The following is a 23,980-nucleotide window of genomic DNA, read 5'->3' as shown; positions in this document are numbered from 1 at the left end:
AGAATTGGCCTTTGTAAGTCGACTTTTGTAAAAAGTCAGAATTGTGAGATAAAAAGTCGCAATTATCTTAAAAAATTTTTTTATTACATGGCGGAAACAAGCTTCCATATGAACAAAAGAGGTATTTTAATGGTTTTTACAGTTTTTTTTTATCAAATGAATTGCTGAGCATAAGAGACATCTTTCAAAAGCATAAACAAATCTTAAGATCCCAACATTTTTAACTAGTGTACACTTCTCACAGATAGCATGAAATGAAGCATATTGAATACTGCAGTATGTTCTATTTTGGGAAGAAAGTAAAACTAGTGAATTGTGAGCTTCACTATTGATTGAGGTGCTCCTTCACCGTGGCATTAGCTGAATAGCTCTGCAGTTTGAGGCGGTCTGTGCAACAGTAGGGATGGGAAAGAGGTTGAAGGCAGCTTTGTTTTTGTCACCTGCCATGGGAAACTCTTCTTCTGAGCAGGTCGATGCTGTGTCTTAGAGTGACACTTAAACAAAGCCTGCCAGTTTAAAGAGCACCCTTCCTGATTGGTGAGGTGATGGCTCTCCATTGATACCGGGATGCACCACTGGGGTTCCAATCGCTTTGCTGCCTTTTGTGTGGAAGCCGAAGGCATCGATCCTGATGGAACCTATTATACACTCTGTCAGTAGGGGATGTCAGCTAGCGAGCCGCCACCCAATACGTTAAGCAAAAAGTTTTAATTAACCGCAATTGAAAGAGTCAATTGAGGAATAAAAAGGACAGACAAAGGAACTTTTTTAAATACAAAGGCATCGCGGAGGGGAGCTGATCTTGTGCTTCTAAAGATCTGAGGCATCAAAATCTTGGCTCACATGGCTCCACGCTTGCGGTTTTTATAAATGGCTGCAGGGCTGGAATTGACTTGTAATTAGGGTGGCGTGGAGTTGGAGAGGAATTATTAAACACTCCAGGCTCTAATGAGTTGATGAAAGTAAAAACACGGAGCGTTGACCTTTTCCGTGGAATGTTTATGCATTCCCATTATGTTTTCTGCTGCGAATCAGAGGCGGTGGCAAAGTCTGTTGACACGGGATAATTAAATCAGAACTGTTTGCATGAGCAGCGAGGGCAAAAGAGTCACGCCACGTCTCGCGCGCCTCTCACGCGCGTTCACACGCAAACGTGGAAGCAGGTGAGTTGGCTTTCAAGTGCTCTCAGCCGTTCTGAGTGAAACAGCCTGACTGCTTTTGACACTGTTTCATCAGGCACAAACCCTGAAGGTTAATTAATGCACTGGTTAGAAACATCTAAATATGTATGGGCTTTGTTTTTATACAAGCTGAACCCCAGAAATGTCTAGTGCTTAGTGCCGTGATCATGCATTTCAGATATTATGCAACTTTTATATTACATTATTCGACATCAGCATAATTTTAACAATTTTGAATGATCATAGTACCACCTAAATAATTGGTGATCAAATACAGGTGAAAAATTCCATAGATTTACACTGTAGGAGGGACCTGAGACAAATATCTCTATAAGCTAATAACAACAATACTCTAGCAACCACCTAGAAATGAGATACAAATCACAGCAAATGCATAGCAACATTATGGCAAATACATAACCAGGGCTTGACATTGACCAAAATTTTGACATTGATACCATGGGGAAAAACTGCCATGTAGATATTTTTTATGTTATCTCATATTTTTGGCAGAAGGTATATTAGGGTGGCTTAGCTAATATTCAAGTTTTCACAAGGGACTCTGGATTACATTTATGGGTAATGCTGTTAAAGTTTTAAAAAACATTTTTTATTGTTTTTATTATACATGGATCTTAAAGTGAAATTAATTTGGGTAAGCTAACAATGAACCCATAGCCGATTAGATAATAATGGATCCATTTAGCTTTTGTTCCGTTTACATTCTCTGCTCATTTTCAAAGCATTTAAATACAATAGGGTGCTTCAGTTATAATTGACTGAGCGTCAACCAAATGATGGCAGGTTTTTTTAAATCCTAGCACAGATCTAACCTGCTGTGATGCTCTCTGACAGGGCTTTGGTCTGCTGGGTCTATTCCCCGTGTTGATGAGGTGTATTAAGGAGATGACTTTAGCAAAACTCAGCGCTGTGTTCAGAATCGCCTCTTACGTCCTACTCGCCTTCTCAAACAACACATGGATGGTCTTTCTTGGTAAGTTCCCATCACTCATATGACTCATTTAAATGATGTATTGGCACAATGAAGCTCCTTGAAAAGATATTGTGCATGAAGAATGATCCATAAAATCATTGTCAAGTTAATTTTGCAGAAGGGTCAATGACATAATGTTCATTTATTTTGTCCAGGCCTGTTAATTAATTCAAAAAGACATTAAAAATGCAATTCATACATACACTAACTTGAATACACATCTTCTATGATAAGCATGTTGTTGCTTTCTGAATTAAAATTAATTTTGATATTGTATTAGTATTGTATTGTATGAGTGTAAAGTAAAAAATGCCAGGGTGAAACGTCAACTCTCCTGATATCATAATGAAGAAAAGCCCTGTGAAATACTGTAATTATTTTAAATATTATATATTGCACTACTGTCTATTAAAAAATAAATAAAAAAACATATATACTTTTATTTGGTAAGGATGCATTAAACTGATCAAAAGTAATAGTGAGGACATTTATGTTACAAAATATTTCTATTTCATTTGAACTTTCTATTCATTAGAAAAATTACAAAGTACAATTGCGTTCAACATTGATAATAGTAAGAAATGTTTCTTGAGCAGCAAATCAACATATTAGACTCATTCAGCTTTGCCATCACAGGAATAAATGACATTTTAAAATATATAAAAATAGAAAACAGTTGTTTTAAATTATAATTATATTTCACAATAGTACTGTTTTAGTCTATTATTTTAGACTAGTCTATATTACTCTATTTTTTATCAAATAAATTCAAAGAGATTTGTTACAAAAATATTTAAAAAATCATTAAAAGTAAAATGTGATTTACCGTGACACAGTAAGGTTTTACTCTCAGAAATCTCAAGACTGTTTTAAACAACACAACTGACCCTATTTTAAATCTGTCAGCGAGCCTCAAAGCACATCTCTCTTTCCTAAAACAATGTAGATTTCTTTTGTCTGTATGTGACATGCACAAAGTGAGCATTTTCCACTCGAGACCTGACATTCTTCACTTGAGCTGACTGTTTTAACAAGACAGTCAAATGGATAAATGGGTAAAAAGTCTACCTGACCAGACTTTTTATGGTTCACATCCTCACTTCTGTCTGAACTCCATGCCTTGTTCCAGAAGGGCTACACCTCCAAAGAAGAGTTCTCAGTGTGGTAAGTAATGATAACATTGTGGAAGACGGCCACTCTCAGGGAGAGACAGCCGGATCAGAGTTAATACTGTTAATTAATTAAATGATTGAGGAAATTGTTATTCTAATCGATGTGGTGGACTAAAGCCATTTAAAGGGAGATGAGTGGCGGCTCTGATGAATAATCAGTGCCAGGGAAGGTGGAATTTGCTTGCTGGTCTTTTCTTTTGGCTGCGATAATGAGGGGCACAGCGGCGGCACACGGGAGTCATAACCTCTATTCTGCTAGTACAGCGCATGTGTGGTGTGTGCAGAACCGGCACACACACTGACGCGTGCACAGATACACCTCACCGCATACGCATCAACGCAAATGCAGAAAACATTTTGTTCTCTTGAGGATCTGCTTTTCTTGATCATGCATGATCAGGCTGCCGAGACGAGCGAGTGACTTTACATTCTGAGCTATTAGGAAAAGCCCATGCTCTGTAATCACAATTACCTCTCAGAATTCCATGCATATAGATTAAGCTCATGAATTATTAAATATTCCATTTAGATTCACTTACTTCAGAACTGGTTACATTCTTCTAGTCTCACCAGATTAGTTAATTGTGGATTATGTGTAACTTTAAGTGATGTTTTTGTTGTGTAAGCTATGTTTTATATATGTACTGTAGGTCTGTATTAATTATTGTTTACTATTAATCTTAACAGTTTTCTAAAGTGGTATTTGTCCTGTGGTTTTGCAGTTGCTGTAGTCGGTGCTCCAGCTGGTATCAGCCAAGCAGTGATTCGTTCTTTGTCTTCTGCCATCGTGGGGCCTGATGAACAAGGTACTGTGTTAAAAATTCACATTCACACAGAACCATGCTAAGACAGAGAGAAAGCTAAAAGAGGTAAAATGAGAGAAAAAGAGAGACACATACCACAAACACGAAAGTACTAAACGTATGGTGGTACTGACATGTTGTTTTGTAAATTCCTGATTCTTTTTTAAATTTCCTTTTGGAAATTAATGTACAGTATGGTGTGAAAATGACAATTAATCTGCCCAAAACACATGGTTACTACACTTTTACTATAGAAACACCATGGTTAATTTTACCATAGTAAAATATGGAGATACCAAGGTAGCATTATGTTTTTTGTTTTTTTTGCTATTGTGGCAAGGTATTTATTTATTTGATACCATAGATACCATAGTAAAACCACAGAAACCAATAGTAATACTATGGTTTTAGGATTCTGACACAGCACATATTTTTAGACGTAGAATGGTAAAATCTTTTTTTTTTTTTTTTTTGGTAAATACCTTTTTGGGATTGGAAATGAACCAGTGATGATTGTAGTAAGACCACATATTTACCATTGTTTTCCTACAGTAACCATAGTTTAACTATGGTATTCGTAGTAAAACTGGAAATAAAAATGATAAAAAAAGTTAAAAACAAAACAGTTTCACTATATGTTAATAAACATGAACTATAAAAAACATAATACCACAGCAAAATCGTGGTTTCTGGATACCACAGTAATGAATTGTTCTGAATCTTACAGGAAACTAGTATATAGTATAGAATATAGTAATCATTCAGTACTATGGTGTTACCATCTAATACCATCACTGTGTTTTTTCTGTGAGGGCATGATCCTTTGTGTAATGTGTAATAATAATTTAAAAAATTGTTACATTTATATATTTTCTGGGTACTCAAAGTGCTTTACATAGAAAGGGGAATCTCCTCAACCACCACCAATGTGCAGCATCCACCTGGATGATGCGACGGCAGCCATATTGTGCCAGAACGCCCACCACACACCAGCTTACTGGTGGAGAGGAGACAGAGTGATGAAGCCAATCAGTATATATATATGGGGATGATTAGGAGGCCATGATGGATAGAGGCCAATGGGCAAATTTGGCCAGGATGCCGGGGTTACACCCCAACTCTTTTTCGAAGGACATCCTGGGATTTTTAATGACCACAGAGAATCAGGACCTCGGTTTAACGTCTCATCCGAAGGACGGTGCTCCTTGACAGTATAGTGTCCCCGTTACTATACAGGGGCGTTAGGACCCACACAGACCACAGGGTGAGCGCCCCCTGCTGGCCTCACTAACACCTCTTCCAGCAGCAACCTGGTTTTCTCAGGAGGTCTCCCATCCAAGTACTAACCAGGCTCAACCCTGCTTTGCTTCAGTGGGCAACCAGTCTTGGGCTACAGGGTGATATGGCTGCTGGCACACAACATTGGCTTTCTTCTCCCTGTTCGATCTACAAGCCCACAAATGAGCTGAAATACCGTGAGGAAAGTGTTTTGACCTTCACCATGACGAATTGAATTGAGTCATGCTTTTATTCTACATCTTTACTTTCTTTGACATTTGTTGCTGCTTGATAACGTAGCTAAAAGCCCAAGATTTAATCTCCATTGTCCTTTCACAAATCCTTAATGAGAGGCATCGCAGTATGCATAATTAACTGGGAAACTGAACACCGGCTTTCTCAGAAAATCATAGAATTATCAAACTCGGCTAAGTGGAAAACAATGCAAGAGGAACAGAGAAACAACAAACAACATCTTGAGCAGACTTTCATATTCATATCCACCCTCGTTTCCACTCACGCAGCATGCAGCTGAAAGCCAAACCGACAGGAAACATCCATTTAGTTTGTGGACTGGACACACACAAACATCTTTCTTCCCATTAGTTTTATTATTTTCCTGTTGATGCAAGAGTGATACAACTGTGAAAGGACATAGTGATGACAGGCCATGTCCCTCCATAAATGTACTGTTTTCACTGTGCAAGTTGCCCATTTCCACTTTGACAGCCTTTTCAGTGCTTGTGTCTTAGATTGCATGTGTCACTGAATCTATTGCAGTTACCAGTCATTCAGGGGCACTCACACGACTTCTAGCTTCTGCGAAGATCAATACGTATTGCATGTTCCAGGCACTTACAGGCTGCCCCGATGCTCCGCGACTCATTCTGCTCCAGTTAGTCAGAGCAGTCACGAAGTTCAGAGTAGCTCAGGGAGATATTTTATCAAAATGGTTTAAACCATTATTCATGCCAACAATCTACTGCACAGACCTCAGTTTCCGCGACCATTACTCTTTCATTCAGATAAAATCATGGGTTAGGAATTTCAGGTGCATCCATGGCATATTAATGAATCGGTACTGGTTTTATCCAGAACTGTTTAGATATCTTTATCAGTTAGTAAAGGAGGGTCACAGACTGACTGCTTAAAATCATGTTTTCAATGTAGGGGTAATTTTTGGGCTCCACTAATATTAAAATAATATTATAATCCATCCATCCAACTTTATCATACACTTTAAAGTCCCCCTGTAGTCAATCATTTTATCCCTTAAAACTCATCTTTGATCACCAAAATGACATATTTAAAAAAAAAAATTTCCTGCCTTAAAATAGCTTGAATGTAACTCTACACCCTTGCTTCATTTAGTATCCACAGTTCTACGAATATGCAAATTAGCCTCGCCTCCACTCACTCACACCAGTTCAGAAATCCTCTCGTTGATGATCACATGTTGACGTGATTGGTTACAAGGTAGTTTGTAAGGTCAGAAACACCAGCGATTTTGAACTGCGTTTTTGAGACTGTCTTTGGTTCACTGCCGTTTTAAGGAGAAATTACTCAGCAATGTTGTTGACTTATGCATTTGTACATGGTTTGTCTTGAAGCATATTGAAAACACCACATGGACATTTAAACAACATTAAAAGCTTAATTTTCACCACAGGGGGACTTTAAAGCTGTAACTTTTTGTGTTCAAAATTGATCTGAATCGATTTTCCAAACCGTGTTTTTGTCTTATCCTGAATCACTATGGTACACCTATAATAAGTGTTTATATTAGGACTATTTTAGACTGGTTCGGGTTGCACCGCTGCGGAGTAGCCCGGTACCTGCGTGACTCATCATAAACATAAACAAAGAGAAGTATCTCCGGCTACAATGTTCTTCCACGAGACACATGCAGTTCTGTTTATTAACCGCTAGAGTGCCAAAAGTTATGGACTGTAGCTTTAAACATCCAGTAAAACAATTCCCACCTCATACATTAAGGCCATTTATAATTTTCTATTGTCCGATTGGATTTCCCAGGGACCCCATGTACTTTAATGCACTATACTGTAGGTGATTTGGATAAAAGTGTCTGTCAAATGTAGCCTATTATTATTGAAATTGCAAAACAGGTGTTTGGTCTGAATTTTAGTATAATACTTTTTTGCCCCATAAACTAAATTAATTAAAATATTTCCCCTCAATCTTACAGCAATATCAATACTATTGAGACCTCCGTTTCATGCATGTATTGCAAAAATATTCCAAGAAATCTGTGTTAATCATGTAAAATGCAACATGAATTCACTCAAATGTATTTCCCACAGCCAACTGAGTCTGGTTCAGCTGAATTTCTCTAGACGTCTGTTTCATGTCTTTATTGACCTGAATTTTGCTGTCCTCAGGTGCCATGTTCTCCTTCTCTGCCTCAGTGGAAGCGACCTGCATCCTCATTGCTTCTACGATCTTTAACGGGCTGTACCCCCTGACCCTGACTACTGTTCCTGGGATGCCCTACATCATCATGGCGGTCTTCATGCTCATCGTGCTCATTCTCTTGCAGTAAGCTCATCATTCTTTTATATGTAAACTGAATATAGAGACTGCAAAATGTAATATATTTTTATTATTTAGTTTAAACACCATGCAAAAGACAGGGTACCATTTTCTTACCCTTTCTCTTATGCTCACAAAGGCTGCATTTATTTGACCAAAAATACTTGTTTTTCCGAGGAGGGACAAACCATACACTGGCGACAGGGTGTTGGGCGCCCAATGCATAAGGGCAACAAAGGCTATCTCTTCTGGTCTAAGCCAACAGAAGGTCTATTGTGGCACAAGTTACATAAAAATGTAATAAAGGTTATCAGTCCATCAAACTCTGCTGTGTATGGGGCTGTATAGCCTCAGACCAATCAGAGTGCCTATGAAGACCCCTGTCCACAGTCGAAAACGCCTGCAGTGGGCACACGAGTGTCGGAACTGGACTTTGGAGCAATGGAAGAAGGTCACCTGATCCGATGTGTCCCGTTTTCTTTTACATCACATGGATGGCCATGTATGTGTGCACCGTTTACCTGAAGAAGTGATGGCACCAGGATTCACTGTGGGACGACGACAAGGTGGTGGAGGGTGTGTGATGCTCTGGGCAATGTTCTGCTGGATATAAATACACATCAACAGCATTTAAGGCATGTGGTCATGTATATATAACATATATAACTAATCAGCAAATCAAATGGTCAAAATGATCTGCTGAAGTTCAGACTGAGCATTAGAATGGGGAAGAAAGGTGATTTAAGAGAGTTTGAACAGTGGCATGGTTGCTGGAGTATTTCAGAAACAATTGATCCAGTGGGATTTTCACACACATCCATCTCTAGGTTTTAGAGAGAATGGTCTGAAAAATTGAAAATATCCAGTGAGCGGTTGGGTCAGAATTTGGCGTAAACAACATGAAAGCATGGATCCATCCTGTCTTGCATCAACGGTTCAGACTGGTGCTGGTGGTGTAATGGTATGTCTTGGCAAACTTTGGGCCCCTTAGTATCAATTGAGCATTGCTTAAACGCCACAGCCATCCAGAGTATTGTTGCTGACCATGTCCATCCTTCTTCTGATGGCTACTTCCAGCAGGATAACGCGCCATGTCACAAAGCTCAGATCATCTCAAGATGGTTTCTTGAACATGAACAATGAGTTACTCACAATACTCAAATGGCCTCTACAGTCATATCTCAATGCAGCAGAGCACCTTCGGGATGTGGTGGGACAGGAGATCCGCATCATGGATGTGGAGCCGACAAATCTGCAGCAACTGCGTGATTCTGTCATGTCAATATGGACCAAAATCTCTGAGGAATGTTTCTTGCACCTTATTGAATCTATGCCACAAATAATTAAGGCACTTCTGAAGGCAAAATAGAGTTTAACCTGGTACTAGCAAGGTGTACCTAATAAATGGCTGGTGAGTGTATATATGTTTGTTCTACAACATAAATTGTAATCTAAAACGTTGCATTGGTTGCTTAAGTACACATCATTCATTAAAGCAGGCAGAAGTGTTAGGGCTGATTTCAAACGTTCATATTAGCCCATCTATTCAGTATTTGAAAGGTATACATTAGGACTACAACCTGAACAGCTCTATTTGAATTATTTGTATAGATCTTTTCACAATACTTGTTTTTCAAAAATAAGCTCTACAAAGAATAGTGCCTTAAACCCCCAGTGAGCAAACCAACACCACATTGGCAAGAAAAAACTCTCTAAGATATGTAAACTGATAAGGCAAAACCCATGGGAGGAACCAAGGCACAGTTGGGGAAGCCCTCCTTCTCAGGCTGGCACATATTTAAAAGCAAACGTAAATATGTACATACATGCATACGTAAATGTTCATTTGAACAGATGTCATCCAGCTACACAATATTCATTATAATAATATTATTTAAAATACTGGCTAATTTGTTTTTCAATTAAATGTCATGATCAGTGTTCTCCTATTTTTTTTTGCTTCCACAATTCACAATAGTACCTCAGAAATGCAGTGTGATTGTTGGCATGGCAACCCTTATGATCACAGTTATGGTCTAATTTTAATCTTAATTGCTTGCTTAGTGTCTGGGATAATTGTATTAAATAATTGTTTTTAAGGTAGTGACAAATGGAGCCATAGTTCAATTGGAAATACTGAAAACAAATGATTATTTTAATAGCTGGTTAATAAGATACTCAAATAAACAGATTGAACCGCATTGTCTTTCAAAAATATTTGAATTACCTTCCTACCGAATCAGGGTTGTCATCTGGTGGGCAACCAGGAACACTGTCCCTGGCCCATTATGTCCTTCTGTGGTATACAGTAGTATATCCCAGTGGTTCTTAAAGGGATAGTCCAAAGTTCTGTCATAATTTACTCACCCTCATGTCGTTCAAAACCTGACAGCATTTGTTTCTTCTGCAAAACATAAAAGAACATATTTTGAAGAATGCTGGTAACCAAACAGTTTTGCTTTCCACTGACTTCCATTGTACGGACAAAAAAAAAAAGAACTGGAACTGGTTACCAACATTCTTCAAAACATGCAATACCAAAATATGTTATCTGTAAATGATGACTGAATTATTATGCATGTATTAAGGGGGGAATATCCCTTTAACTTGTTTCGCTTTAAGATGATTTTGAAATCATTGGAAATTATTGGAAATCAATTGCCAAATCAACATGGTAGCACAATTGTTTATCATACTTAATAATTTACAGTTTCAAATGATAAAGGTAACTACTTAATAATTTACAGTTTCAAATGATAAAGGTAACTAATGTGATATTTTAATGCAAAGTTCTTATTGTTAATATTGTATGCTACGTACTGTAGTAGGCTTAACATGTGTTTTACTTTGAAGTATGTCTGCATCTCCACTGGTTTGATTTTTATTTAGTTGGGGAAGATGAGCATGACATTGTGTGCTGTGTGCTAATAAGTACTTGCATTTGTCATGTGGAGAAATACAGAGGATGGCAAATTAGATATTGATCCATCACTAGCGTATTCTTCAGCATTTACAATGAGAGAGGAATGAGCTTAATACACTTCCACTTCTCCACATGTACTACCTGTGATGTGACCACTACAGGTCTAAAGTCAATCTAGAGATTGAGGTCTAGATTTAAATAGTTGCTTAATGTTTCCAAAAGTAAAACAATCTGGAGTGTTTTAAAGGTCAGTCCTTATTTGGTGATTATCAGTATTATAGAAATGACAATTCACTTTTAAGGTAGTTAAGCATGTCTACATTGGAGTTTGTGCTGGTTTGAGGGTCTACGACTGTAGAATTAAATGCCTTGTTTGTTTATCAAACACTTTCTTCTAACATAATAGAGCACTGTTTTACAATAATGTGCATTACAATAATGTGATGGTAGTGATGGCTCTTGATAAATGCTCTTTATATAATGGTCTTTCCATTTGCCATTATGGACAGATGGGCTATGTCTATCAAAACACATTAATATCTCATACTCAACCTGACTACATTGTTACATTAGAGCACAGTGCTACTAGCAAGGTCATGGGCTTCCTGGGAAAGCATTAAGTGATATAATGTATACCTTTAAGGCAAATATAAGTTACTTTGAATAAAAGCATCTTCAAAATGCATACATTAACAAAAGTACATTAACACAAAATAAAGGATTATGTAAAGTTATAAAAATGTATATGTAAAAAATTATAATAATTTAAATGTTAAATCACATTAAACACAAAATTAAAATAATGTATGAGTGCTTCTTTCTTTCTTTCTTTCTTTCTTTCTTTCTTTCTTTCTTTCTTTCTTTCTTTCTTTCTTTCTTTCTTTCTTTCTTTCTTTCTTTCTTTCTTTCTTTCCTTTTGTCCATACAATTAAAATCAGTGGTATCTAGTGTATCTATCTTTCAAAATATCTCATATCATGTTATATAAAAGTGAAACGGGTGAGTACTGTTGAAAAAGTTTGGGGTGGGAAAAATATTTTTTTAATTAATACTTATTAATACTTTTAAAACTCAGCAAGGATGTATTAAATTGATCAAAAGTGACAGTAAAGACTTTAACATTGTTACAAAAGATTTCCATTTCAGTAACACTTTATTTTACAGTCCTGTTCCCCATGTACTTACTATGTACTTATCATAGTAATTGCAATAACTGGGTAATAACTAGTTACTAACCCTGAACCTACACCTAAACCTAACCTTTACCCATTACCTCATATTACCAGTACTTTCTTAGGAACACTAAGTACACGTAAGTGCATATACTGTAAAATAAAGTGCAAACTCTATTTCTTTCTTTTAAAACTTTCTAATCATCAGAAAATCATGATTTCCACAAACATATTAAGCAAAACATTGATAATGGCACCAAATCAGCATATTAGAGTGATTTCTGAAGGATCATGTGACATTGAAGACTGGAGCAATCACAGGAAATAATGTTTCTAAAATAGAACACAGTTATTTTAAATTGTAATAATAATTCCCGATATTTTACTGATATTTTTTTATCAAATGAATGATCACAGAATTTTCATCTTCCTTCTTTCAAACATTTGACAAGAAAAATGAAATAAATAGTATGAAAGTATATTCTATTTCAGTGAAATCCAAGAGTTTACGGACTGAATCTGTGCATTTTATCTCTAGTATATTTAGTTCATTGATGAAAAAAGATAACCTGCTATGCACAATCACAGTAATACCCCTTTCAAGGGGTTCCTCGAAAAGCTTTGATCTAGCTGAGCACTTGTCAGGTTGGCAATAAACAACTCTACCGCCTCCATTATCAGCCTTCAAATTGATTCTGACGTGCATTTGATGTTCTTCCTCAGACTATATAATTAAGTGATTGTCTTTGGTAATGAAGGCATTAAGTAATGTACACCTGCAATAAAGCCTGTGTGTGGTGGGTAGTGAAGTGTAGCGTAGTTATCACACCCAAGCTGTAATTACACCACTAATGGGCTGTTCCCAGAGGCAGTGCCCGCTCAGGGTCGCACAGTCTCCTCTGCGTCCCAAGCAGCCCGCTATTAAACCTGTGCAATTCAGAGGAAGACATACGCTCCTTAATCCATACTTAATCCATTATCCTGCTAGGAAATGATATGTGTCCAATCATAAATTGCAGGCCATCTTCTGAAAACTCAAATTACACCCTTTGACGCGTGGCTTTTTTATTTGCGTTGAGTGAATTTAAGCATGGCACCCATTAACACACAGTAGGCTCATTGGAAAACATGGACATTTGATTTTCCCGCCACTCCTTTGTTACCATGGTCACCGTCATTATGAGTTTGTTTGTTTCAGTTGTGTCTGGTTAATTACCTTTCACTGTGTCAGTACTTAAGTTCCTCCTTTTCCTCAGTTTTTTGTCCGGTTACGTTTACACTTATAGGGCCCTATCTTGCACCCAGCGCAATTGACTTTGTACACCGATGCATGTATCATTCCTATTTTGCACCCGCGCACAGCGGACTTTTCCTTCCACAGACACACGCCGGTAAACTTGGGAATTAACTTGCGCTCCCGGGGGCGGTTCAGCGAAAAGAGGAGGCGTGCTCCGGCGCAAACGTTCCCTGGTGCTATTTTGCAGGTTTAGAAAACAATTCCGCCACTGACCAGGAAAAACCTGGTCTAAAGTCAGTGGCGCGTTGCGCATGTTATTCATATGCTATTTTAAGGGCGCATGCTTGGCCATAATCAATGTAGCGTGTGCACAACGCGCATACACTTTGATTCTCTCATCTACACAGAAGCAGCAGTTTTAATTTTTGCAAACCATACATAATTACAAGGAAAAATATTAACACATGAGGGAAATCATTGTTGTGTCCATGAAGATGTGAAAAAATAGGCATAAATCTAGCTTACACATTTACCCAAATTATTATACGCCTGTTTAAGCGAAGCTAATTTGGGTGTGTTTCTCCCATCCCCAATGTCACTTCTCTGTGTTTTATGGCCCTGACGAGAACTTCGGTCTCCTCGGCTGTGAACCGCTCCTGGCATGCGTCTGGCAAATCCACCATTATAATAGCAATCCGCCATGGAACAAGCGCGCCTGCTTTTAAAGGGAATGTGAGATGTCGCTCTGATTGGTTTATTTCACGTTACGCCCAAACCACACCTATGAATAATGAAGCTACTTCAGACCAACCCATTTTAGATTTGCGTCGGGCGCAAGAGTCATTTATCCCGCTGGGAAAATAGCAACAGCGCCCAAGACCCGCCCACAAAGTTACTTGCGTTTCGCGCTTGATACTTGCGTTTCAGATCGTTAAAATAGGGCCCTCGGTGTGTATTACTATCCGTTTGGAATGTTGCCTGTTTTTGATTATTATTATTAAATTTCTCATTGGACTTTGTTCATCTGCCTTTTCATCTGTCTGCACACACCTGTGACAATATATTAGGGCTACCAATAGATTCATATTTTTAATCGCATACTTATCGTGAAATTAAGCATACATAATTAATCTTGTTTAACACATTCATTTTGCAATCATTTGCTATATCCAGCAAAGTAAACTATCAGATTGAAGGATAAATCTGACAAACCACTAGTTATTTTTTCATCATCATCAGTGGCAAGAGCATCACCACAGTTCCATCTCAGCCTTAAGTGACATTTTTATTTTATGTGTGTGTGTGCTTGTGCACGTCTTAGAATGTCAGTCAAACTGAGGAGGAATTGCGGAGTGCATGATACCTGACCCTCTGGAATATTGATGAGTCTGAGGAGGAATAAAAGCGAATAAAAGAAAAAATAATGACAGAGTCCGGGTGGGTGAGTAAGCGCAGTCTGCCTCCGTGGTGCCACTGACTCAACTCAAGTTTACACAGGGACTCTGGAGACTGCAGACTTAAGACCGGTCTTAATCCATCCATCAAAGCCTCTCTCTCATTACGCTCCACAATTACCGGGACTACGAAGGGCTTGTCTGTTAAAATCTAACTTCAAACAGTCTTTTTTGTATTTAAGCGCTTAGGCCCTCTTTCTTTCTCCTTCATCTCTGGCCTCATATTCAGGATTTCGAATGTGATTATATCTGCTCAAACATCGTAACTAGAGCTGTACTGTTTGGAGAGAGTGTGGCACATGACTCAACACGGATGCAAAACTGGTTGGATTTTATAATTAATCAAATCCTCACAATGGCCCTGTCACCCTAAGCCTCATCAAGTCCACATTTTGGTGACGTAGTACCAGATAGACGTGAAAGACCAATGGTGTGTCATTTGAGGCAGGACTGATGTGTTATTTAAGCGACCTGAAGATACAAAATGTCTTCTTTAAAAAAAAAAAAAAAAATCTGTTTTACCAGTGTTAGGTAAATTTACACGACAACAATGTACTAAATACGGAAACATTCCTTTGCATTTTTCGCGTACAGGCGATAACGATCCCCGTTCACATGGATCTGCAAAAAAATGACAAAAAATGTTGTATTCTGCTGCCAGGCCAGTAGTTGGCGATGTCACTATGTAAAGAAACAGTACGCGCCTAAAGACTGAGCACATAATACGCATGCACATGACTTCTCCGTTTTCACAAATTTGCGTTTTTGTAGTTTACACACAGACAATAACAATATCGGTTAAAATTTTTTTTCAAAAGTTTGCATTTTCAGGCCCCCAAAAAGCCATTATCGTGTAAATGAATGGCCAAAATGCATAAAAAAGTGTTCCGTTTTTAGGTGAAAACAGTGTCAAGTAAATTGCCCCATAGTGCTTATTTTCATTGTCCCTGTTCATTAGTTGTCATGGTTTCTATGTATGTTTCCATTTGTTTCCATGGTTACTCATTTGTTAATAGATTAATCCCACTTGTTCCTTGTTTTCTCCCTTCACTGAGGGGCCGTTTACAAGGGGCATGTACTGTAATTCAGCATTTTTAGTCGCTGGGATCATTTTAACCAACATTTGTACGCTTCAAGAAGTTCATAAAGACATCATACATGTAATCCATATAAATCTAGCAGTTCATCTAAGTCTTTTGAAGAGACTCACATGCTTTACATGATGAACAGACTGGGGGAAACAAAGAAATTATTTTCTTTGATAATTGACAGCATGTAACAAACGCTGTTGATGCAGCTTGACTATATGTACATAGCATTATTTTTTTTAAGTGTTGGAGCGGTATGATTGTAATTGTGGCACAATAATGTGCCAAGATGTTTAAGACATCTTGTTTTTTCAGTCATCCATAATGTAGAGTGTGAGGTAGAGTGTGAGGTAAAACTCATTAAGAATTCAGAACCAGCTAAAGATGTTTTGCTGCTCATTCAGGCAAAAACTGGCAGAAAGCCTTTTTCTCACATTTGTATTTTAGAGAGTTGCAAGAAGGATAGTTTTTCATACTTCATTCACACAAATATGCATAGCATATGCGTATATTGTATGTGTAAACATGCACTACTGATCAAAAGTTTGGAGTTAGATTTTGTTTTTGAAAGTATCTTATGCTCATAAATACAGTTAAAAAAAGAAAGAAATTAATTGTGAAATATTATTTAGAATTTAGTTTTTTTAGTTGAATATATTTTTGAATTTGTGTCTGCATTGTATTTGTTGAGCCCATTCTTTCTTGATGAGGCTATGAGATACTGGCAGCAGCATTATACAGAATAGTTTCAGGTAGACATGACTGACATGAGAAGCCATAAATGGAGTTTTGCTAAACCTCCTGTGATCATTTAAACTGGATTTATTCTGTTATTCATTGAAAACAAATCCACAGGTTGGACCTTTATTGCAGAGCTTGAAGCTAAAACATGCATGGCAGTTGGTCAATACATTCCTCTTGTTTTAATTGTTTATTTATTTATCGGTTCTACTGAAGAAATGTATTGGCGTTAGCCTAGAGGGAAGTACAGTGTTGAGACCCTTGGAGTAAATTGTGTGTCTGGTTACCATGGCGGCACCATGAAAATTAGTGTTGCTTTGTGCTCTGAATCTATAATGACGATGAGTTCCAGCCTGGAGATTATAAAAGAGATTTGTTAGGGCTGTGGCCAAAATATACACTGCTTTGACATCTGCACCTCAGGTTTTGTAAAGCAACCATTTTTTCATGTCTCAAAAGTCAATTCATATTGCAGAACATTGTTAAGATTAATGTTTGATGACTCTTGACTTTATTGGACAGACACGGGATGAGTATGTGCAATTTTGAATGCAGAGAGGAGGGCTTTTGCACGGCTGCCTTTAAATTTGCAAGACCTCTGAGACTTTGCTTGTTGTTCTATTTTCATCATGAATAATTATGATTTTTCTCAGCCAAACAAACAGCATGGAAGTTTTGCAGGTGTAGGTTATGGCCCAGTGCCTCAAATGATCCTGTGAACCAGGGCAAAATCTGAAGCCAGACAGGGTACATTTTAAACCTTGCATTGACTAACATTCTAAAATGTGCAGAAATTAAATAATAATAATAATAATTGTAAGGCCATTTAAAGGCCATGTAAGGCCACTTACAAAGACTTTTTATGCATTTTGGCCATTCATTTACACAACTACGACATATTGGGCCTGAAAACACAAATTGCATGAGTGGATGTCTCTTTATTATAGCTGAAGCGAAGCAAAATAATGCAAAATAATGCTAAAGTGATGATGACGAACGAACCACAAGAAAAAACAAAAAATTAACATACAGTACACAAGAGTAAATACAAGCAAGAGTAGGTTGTTTTTCACCAGTAACAGCACACTAGCTTCAGACAAACAATGGCACTCAAAACTGTTGTTACTAAGAGACGGACTTACCATTAGGCAAAGGTAGGAAACTGCCTTGGGCCCCCAAAATCCAGGGGCCCCTTAAAATGCTTTTTATATATGGATGCGCGTTCAGCACGGACGCGCAAGCGGTTGATGTGGTGTTTGTTACCACGACAACCATATGCCACGTTGAACATGCTTCTTCCCAAATCACTAAATCCGCCCCTGCTGTTACTAGCTAACATTACAACAACAGCATATCTCGGTTCTGTGAAACACAGCAAAACCAATGTTACTCGCTGTTACGATCCTCGGTATCTGCTTTGTGTGGGTTGTTGTTTTGTACATGTGTGCAGTGATTGGCTGCCGTCGGAGGAGCCTGATTGGCGGATCTACTAATTGAAGATGTCGAGCTCATTCAGGCGTTGGCCTGGTGGTGTGAAGACCTCCAGATTCCTCCTCCCGTCGGCAGATCCCAAAAACCTTCTGTTGATCACGTTAGTTTGTTTGTGATGATTTAATTCGGTTCTTTCTTATGTATTTAGGAGCGTAGGGGTGTCCTGCCATTTATTTTGACTTTGTTTGTGATTTGTTTATTTATATGGAGTTAGGGAAGTTTCATTGTAATTTTGTTTATTCCCTGATCAGGTATTTATACATGTTTTGTTTCTAAGTCTATTTTGTTTATTATTTTGGCCTTGGGGCACCCTGAAGCCATTGCTCCTTAATTTAATTACTTTTTCCACCTTAAATAAATTAAACTTTTTGTGGAGCTAAGAATTGTGTCTTTGGTGATCTGTCGGCTGGGGCTGGTTTCCTTTTACCAACTGCAAAAGTTCACGTCATCCCCGTCTTTATTGTACTGGGCGTAACACTCACGTATGGGGCGGAAACAACACAACCTCTGCGTCCGTTTTTAGGCCTTCCCGCATTGTTCTGTCCAGCGCTCTAAAGCTTTTCCAATATTAAAGCTCTTGTCTGATCATAACACTTCTTTTTCCAGTCATATTCCTCTGACTCTTTCTCTTTTGTAATGTCTCTCAGCCATCTCTCTTTCTACAGTCCTTCTTCAAATCTCCCTCTTGCTCACTCTGTCTCCTCCTCCATCACGACATACTACTGATTGACTTCAAGTGTGTTTTGCTGCTTTGTTCAATCCCGTTTCAACGTTTCTCTGAAATCATTTACTGCACCTTTAAACAATCAAAGCACAGTTTCCCTCACTCTTTCTCAATACGACTGTAATTTTGAATGTGCTGAAATGAACATTTCTGATACAATTTTGCAATTAATGTCCTATTCAGCCTCAGTGTGGCTCAGACAACGAGGTTCAATAAAACTTTGGGGAAATGGCAATGCCAGTGACCACTGTTTAGCGCCTGCACTCTCTCATTAAGCATGAAAATAAAGGCCTATCTCACTGTCTGCCAAAAGCCAAATGCATTCAGACTGAGCCGCGTGACACACCTGCACTCGCCTGACAACAACAATTATCTGTCCACACTGCAGCGCACTCCAACCCTCCGCAGAATCAGCACTTTAATTACTGTATTGTTAAAGTCTCTTTTCGAGATTGCATGAGGAGGGAATGGCTTCTGCATATTTATTATTGACCCTTCCTAGAATTAAAAAAAATATTATGCTCATTCTCATGTGCTCATGCCTGGAAAAGCAAACCTAGAATATTTATTAGGATATGGAGATGGACTTAGATTAATGTGTCTGAAAATGGGAAAAAGTGCTTCTCTGATTGCATATTTGCGAGTTGCAAGCAAAAGACTAATTCACCCAGCTGTTGCTGTCAAAAGTATTAGTCAAATTTATGGATAGCCCTTATTTACTAGCTTGAAATCCTGGCATTCTCTCCATTAGTATCTCCTTTTGTGGAAATCGCTTCAACCTGGTTTTTCCTGGATGTCGCAACACTTTACTTTTACAGATGTACTTTCAAACAAGAAACACATACAAATATCTAGTATACTGTATAGTGTATAGTTAACTACATATTTATATTGCGTAAAGGAAACAATACTAGGGTGTTGTGGGCATTGTTATGCAGTTGCTACAGTGTTCTAAGTGTTTTTACTAAGGATATTCTGAGTGGTTTCTGATTTCCGGTTATTATGTATGGCTCAGGTCCTTCTTTTGATGTAAGTCTATGGGATTTTTCCATATCTAGTGGCAAAAAGAAAACTAATAGCACACCTTTCCTCAATTCAACCCCCTAACCCATCACTAATAATATTTGTAATAGAATTTGTTAACTTGTATGTTCTGTTTTGGTTTTATTCTAGTTCCAGTCTCTTTTGTTCTGATTTTCACGCCATTGGTTTGTTTCCATGGTTGTTAATTAGTTCCCCACACCTGTTCTGTTTCTCCCTTTATTACCTCTTGTGTTTATAAGCCCTGTGTTCTTTGTCCGATGTCGTTTATGGATAGTGGATCCATGGGTAATTTTTATGGATAATGAATTAACTAATGCAAAAAATAAAAAAATAAAAATAATGCAGCAGCTATTAATATTAAGATGCATTAGTGAATGTATTTAGTATATATCATGCTATATACAGATGCTTTTCATTGTTAGTTAACGTTAACTAACCCATTAATTATTAACAAATACAACCTTATTGTAAAGTTGTACCGAAATATAAATACAAAAGTTATTTAAAATGTTACCTAAAACTATACAATTTTAATATTAATAATTTCTTTAATAAAAACATATAAGACATTTGTATTTGTAATATTATTTAATATTATTATATTGTGATATTATTTTAATATATTGTACATACATGTTACATGTATATATTTTTATTTAATAATGAAGAATTTACTTAAAAGTCATTATTATTAGTAGTAGTAGTATTTTTTTTATTTAATAATTATTATTATTTACATTATTTACCTCAACACAAAAACATCAAATATTCCATTTAGTTGCATTCCAAATATACAAAGATCTAATTAAAATCTATCAAAGGAAAATACTAATAAGTAATGCAAGTAGACCTGTGCAGGAATTAGGGGGCAAAACCAGTGGAAAACATACAGTATATCAGTTGCATTTATGCATGTGGCCAACACTTTTATTCAAAGCCACTTATGAATGCAGTCAAACTATACAGAGGAAATGAAACCTGTGACCTCACTTCCCAATGAGCTACTGAAAGCTACAGAGGCTTTAGTTTTACTTTGCCCTTGACAATGCATAAACCTTCATGTGAATTATGAATGGCCTATTTATGACACCTGGTGGCCTGGTGCCATTCCTAAGCCAACACTGAATTACACACACAAGAAGTTGTTATAATTAGGGGACAACCAAGCACTGAAGGTGCGAAGACACCTTATGTATCTGTTAGTATTCTTGAAGTCTATGGCAGTCCTTAGAAACGTTTGTGGTAAAATTATGAAATTTGGCACACAGATTTACATTTAAGCTAATAACATTTGAACCACAAGGACTAGAAATATGTTTTTCCTCTGATTCCTTGGCTCTAGACGAACACTATTTTGAATTTTCACAAAAAACTACTTTTTCGAGCTCCTCCTAGACCGTTGGTCCAATTTTGACCAAAAACCAGCTCAGATCTTCTTCAAACCATGCCGGCATAAAGTTATTAAAAGCTTTTAGAGACCGTTCTGGAAAACGTATCAACAAATTTGATGGCATGGTGCCAAGCTGATTCTGAGGCTCTATCTTGCAAGCCTTTGGCATATTGAAACCACATTTGTCATTGTCACCTTACACTGACCACACTGTATCAATTTGGAAATATTCGCCACCTAATGTTCAAAAGAGATAAGCAATTAAATCATATTAATAGTAGCTACTTGTATTTTTTAATTGCTGCTTGTTTATATATTTTATTTTGTCCTCTTATTTTATTGTTGAAAATGATGCATTTCCTCTAAAATGGTTTCATTTTATATAACATGATATGGTCAGACTGGTCAGGGAACACTAATGTAACAAGTATAACACGTTGAAAAAACAAATCTCCAAAAAGTACAAAAATTATAATAAAAAATAAAAAATTGGCAAGTTGTTGTACCCTGTGTGAGCAAAGTCAGTAGATTTTAGTCCAAAGCGAAAACATTAACTAGCATTTTGGGGGAAAAGAAAATCCTCTCACACAACATAAGGGTTAAATCACTGGTTTAAACAAAGAACAGAAATATGTTGCCTGGGAAGTGTTGACTTCTTTTGTTTTGTGGGAACTTCTCTTATTGTGACATGTCTCTTTGTTGGATTTTAGGTGGATTAGCGAGATGCCCGCCACTCATCCTCGTCTAGTGCTTTCAGATTGAATCTCCTCCTTCTGGGAAATTCTTCCAGCACAAAGTGGATCCATGATTGGATATTGCACGCTTTTCTGTGACAAACTGATCTTCTCTAAAAGTCCAACTAAATGATTCTGCATCCAGGAAAAAAAAAAAAAGTATTCATTTGTAATTCATGTAAGTACTGTATAATAAATTTCAAACTACAGAATGATTTCATGCAGCAAAGACTTTTCTTGAGTTCTTTCGTGAGCTGAAATGCAGTGAAGTCTGATTGAGCATGTGGTGAGAAAGCATTGATAACCTCTTAATAAAATTAAAATGCTAAAAGGTCAAATCCAGAATTGGATAAAGTAAATGAGAATCGTTGCCTGATAAGCCATTCACCACAATTAGACTGACACAGGATAGAATCCTAAAATCGTTTCACAATTAAATACATTTCAAGTCATTGTGGAAAGTTGAGATAGTTAACAAGCATTTCCTCTATTAACTGGGCCACAGACGTCTCTTTGCATCTCTTCATCTCAGAACTCAGAGTGGCAGAAAACCATATGGGCTCTGAAGGCAACCGCAGAACTTCAATCAAAGGTAGTCTGTTGGGGAAGGAACTAAATATGGAGAGAAAGATTAAATGGGAAGTTTGTTTATGGACTTTTGAAAAAGGAATATTTCTTTTTCCAAACTTTACATAAGCGTGCCAAAAATGAACACAGACGCTGTTCATGGCACATAAGCGTCATTGGTAGCCTACATGGACAAGCCTTTTCAAATCAACATGGAACGATGTTCACAACCCATTTCACTTCTGAAATCTGACATATTTCCAAGTGAAATATTTTTAAAGATGGAATTGATTGGATATAGTGAAAAGTGGTCTTTATTTTACCACATTTACACTGGTGTTTGTGGTCAGGACTTTTTAAATCCTTTTTTTTTTTCAGACAGGATGCATTACATTTATCAAAAGTAAAACATTTATACTGTTACAAAAGATTTATGTTTCAAGTAAACATTATTCTATTTATAAAAGAATAAGGGGGGGGGGGGGGGGGGGTGGTATGGGTACCACGGTTTCCACAAAAAACTAAGAAGCACAACTGTTTTCAATACAATGATAATAAATGTTTCTTAAGCAGCAAATAGGCGTTTTAGAATGATTTCTGTAGGATCACGTGACACTGAAGACTAGAGTAATGATGCTGAAAATTCAGCTTTGTCATCAGAGTTACGAATTATAATCAAATCAAAAAAGCAATTTTAAATTGTAATTTTTTTTTTTTTTTTACAATTTTATTTGTATTTTGATCCAGTAATAAACACATCCTTGGTGAGCATAAGAGTAAAGAGTCTTTCAAAGATATTAAAAAACCTTATCCAACGCCAAACTTAGTGTTATTTAGGATCATCTATAATGAAAGTAAATAGGACTAATTTTGGTGTTATCCTGACTTCAAATCATGCTAATACAATTATCGATCACAGATACACTGTGACGAGTCCTCAAAATGGACTGTGATACACTGCTATTATTTTTGTAACACTAATTAGCTCATTAAGCTAGCAATAATAAGTATGTTGAGGAACACAATACCATTTCTTTGAATGACACCCCTTGCTGCAGCTCATCCCAATCAAATCTGCAGCGTTACGATGTAAAACAGTATCTTGAGGCTGTTTGATACTGACTGGCTGATTGTGATGAGAATGAGAATAAGAGAGCCCTCTCAAGAGCCTTGGGAAGTTTGGACACATGCAAACACATCCAAACACACATTAACATACACGCACAAAGAGCGGTGAGGGCCAGCGTCTCCCAAAACTACCAACTCTGATAAGGCTGAAGAGAATCTCATTACAAGCAATACACACACACACACACACACACACACACACCGCAAACGGTTCCCATCAGTTGTAATTATCATTGGTATACCCAGTGCAAGCGCTGGCAAGTTCAATCCAATCACGGCACTGCAGCGTGACTGAAATTGAATTGTATC

At 37.3% G+C, this 23,980-nt stretch overlaps 1 protein-coding gene across 2 annotated transcripts in view; it reads left to right on the top strand.

Annotated features, from left to right (window-relative positions):
* Positions 1–22,191, top strand: part of LOC309479267 (proton-coupled folate transporter) — a 31,171-nt gene extending 8,980 nt beyond the window's left edge. Inside the window, exons 4-7 of one of the 2 annotated variants that reach the window (XM_082143298.1) lie at positions 2,037–2,175; positions 4,070–4,153; positions 7,828–7,984; positions 21,953–22,191. In XM_082143298.1, coding sequence (XP_081999424.1) covers positions 2,037–2,175; positions 4,070–4,153; positions 7,828–7,984; positions 21,953–22,004 — 432 coding nt within the window. In that variant the 3' untranslated portion in view covers positions 22,005–22,191. Of the gene's footprint in view, positions 1–2,036; positions 2,176–4,069; positions 4,154–7,827; positions 7,985–8,155; positions 10,499–21,952 lie in introns of those variants that run through there. The other variant, XM_082143297.1, reaches the window with a different exon arrangement.
* Positions 22,192–23,980: the final 1,789 nt, after the last annotated feature.

This window comes from Leuciscus leuciscus, assembly GCF_965113295.1.
Source record: "Leuciscus leuciscus genome assembly, chromosome: 17".
NCBI lineage: Eukaryota > Metazoa > Chordata > Actinopteri > Cypriniformes > Leuciscidae > Leuciscus > Leuciscus leuciscus.
This window is presented reverse-complemented; position numbering and strand designations above follow the sequence as displayed.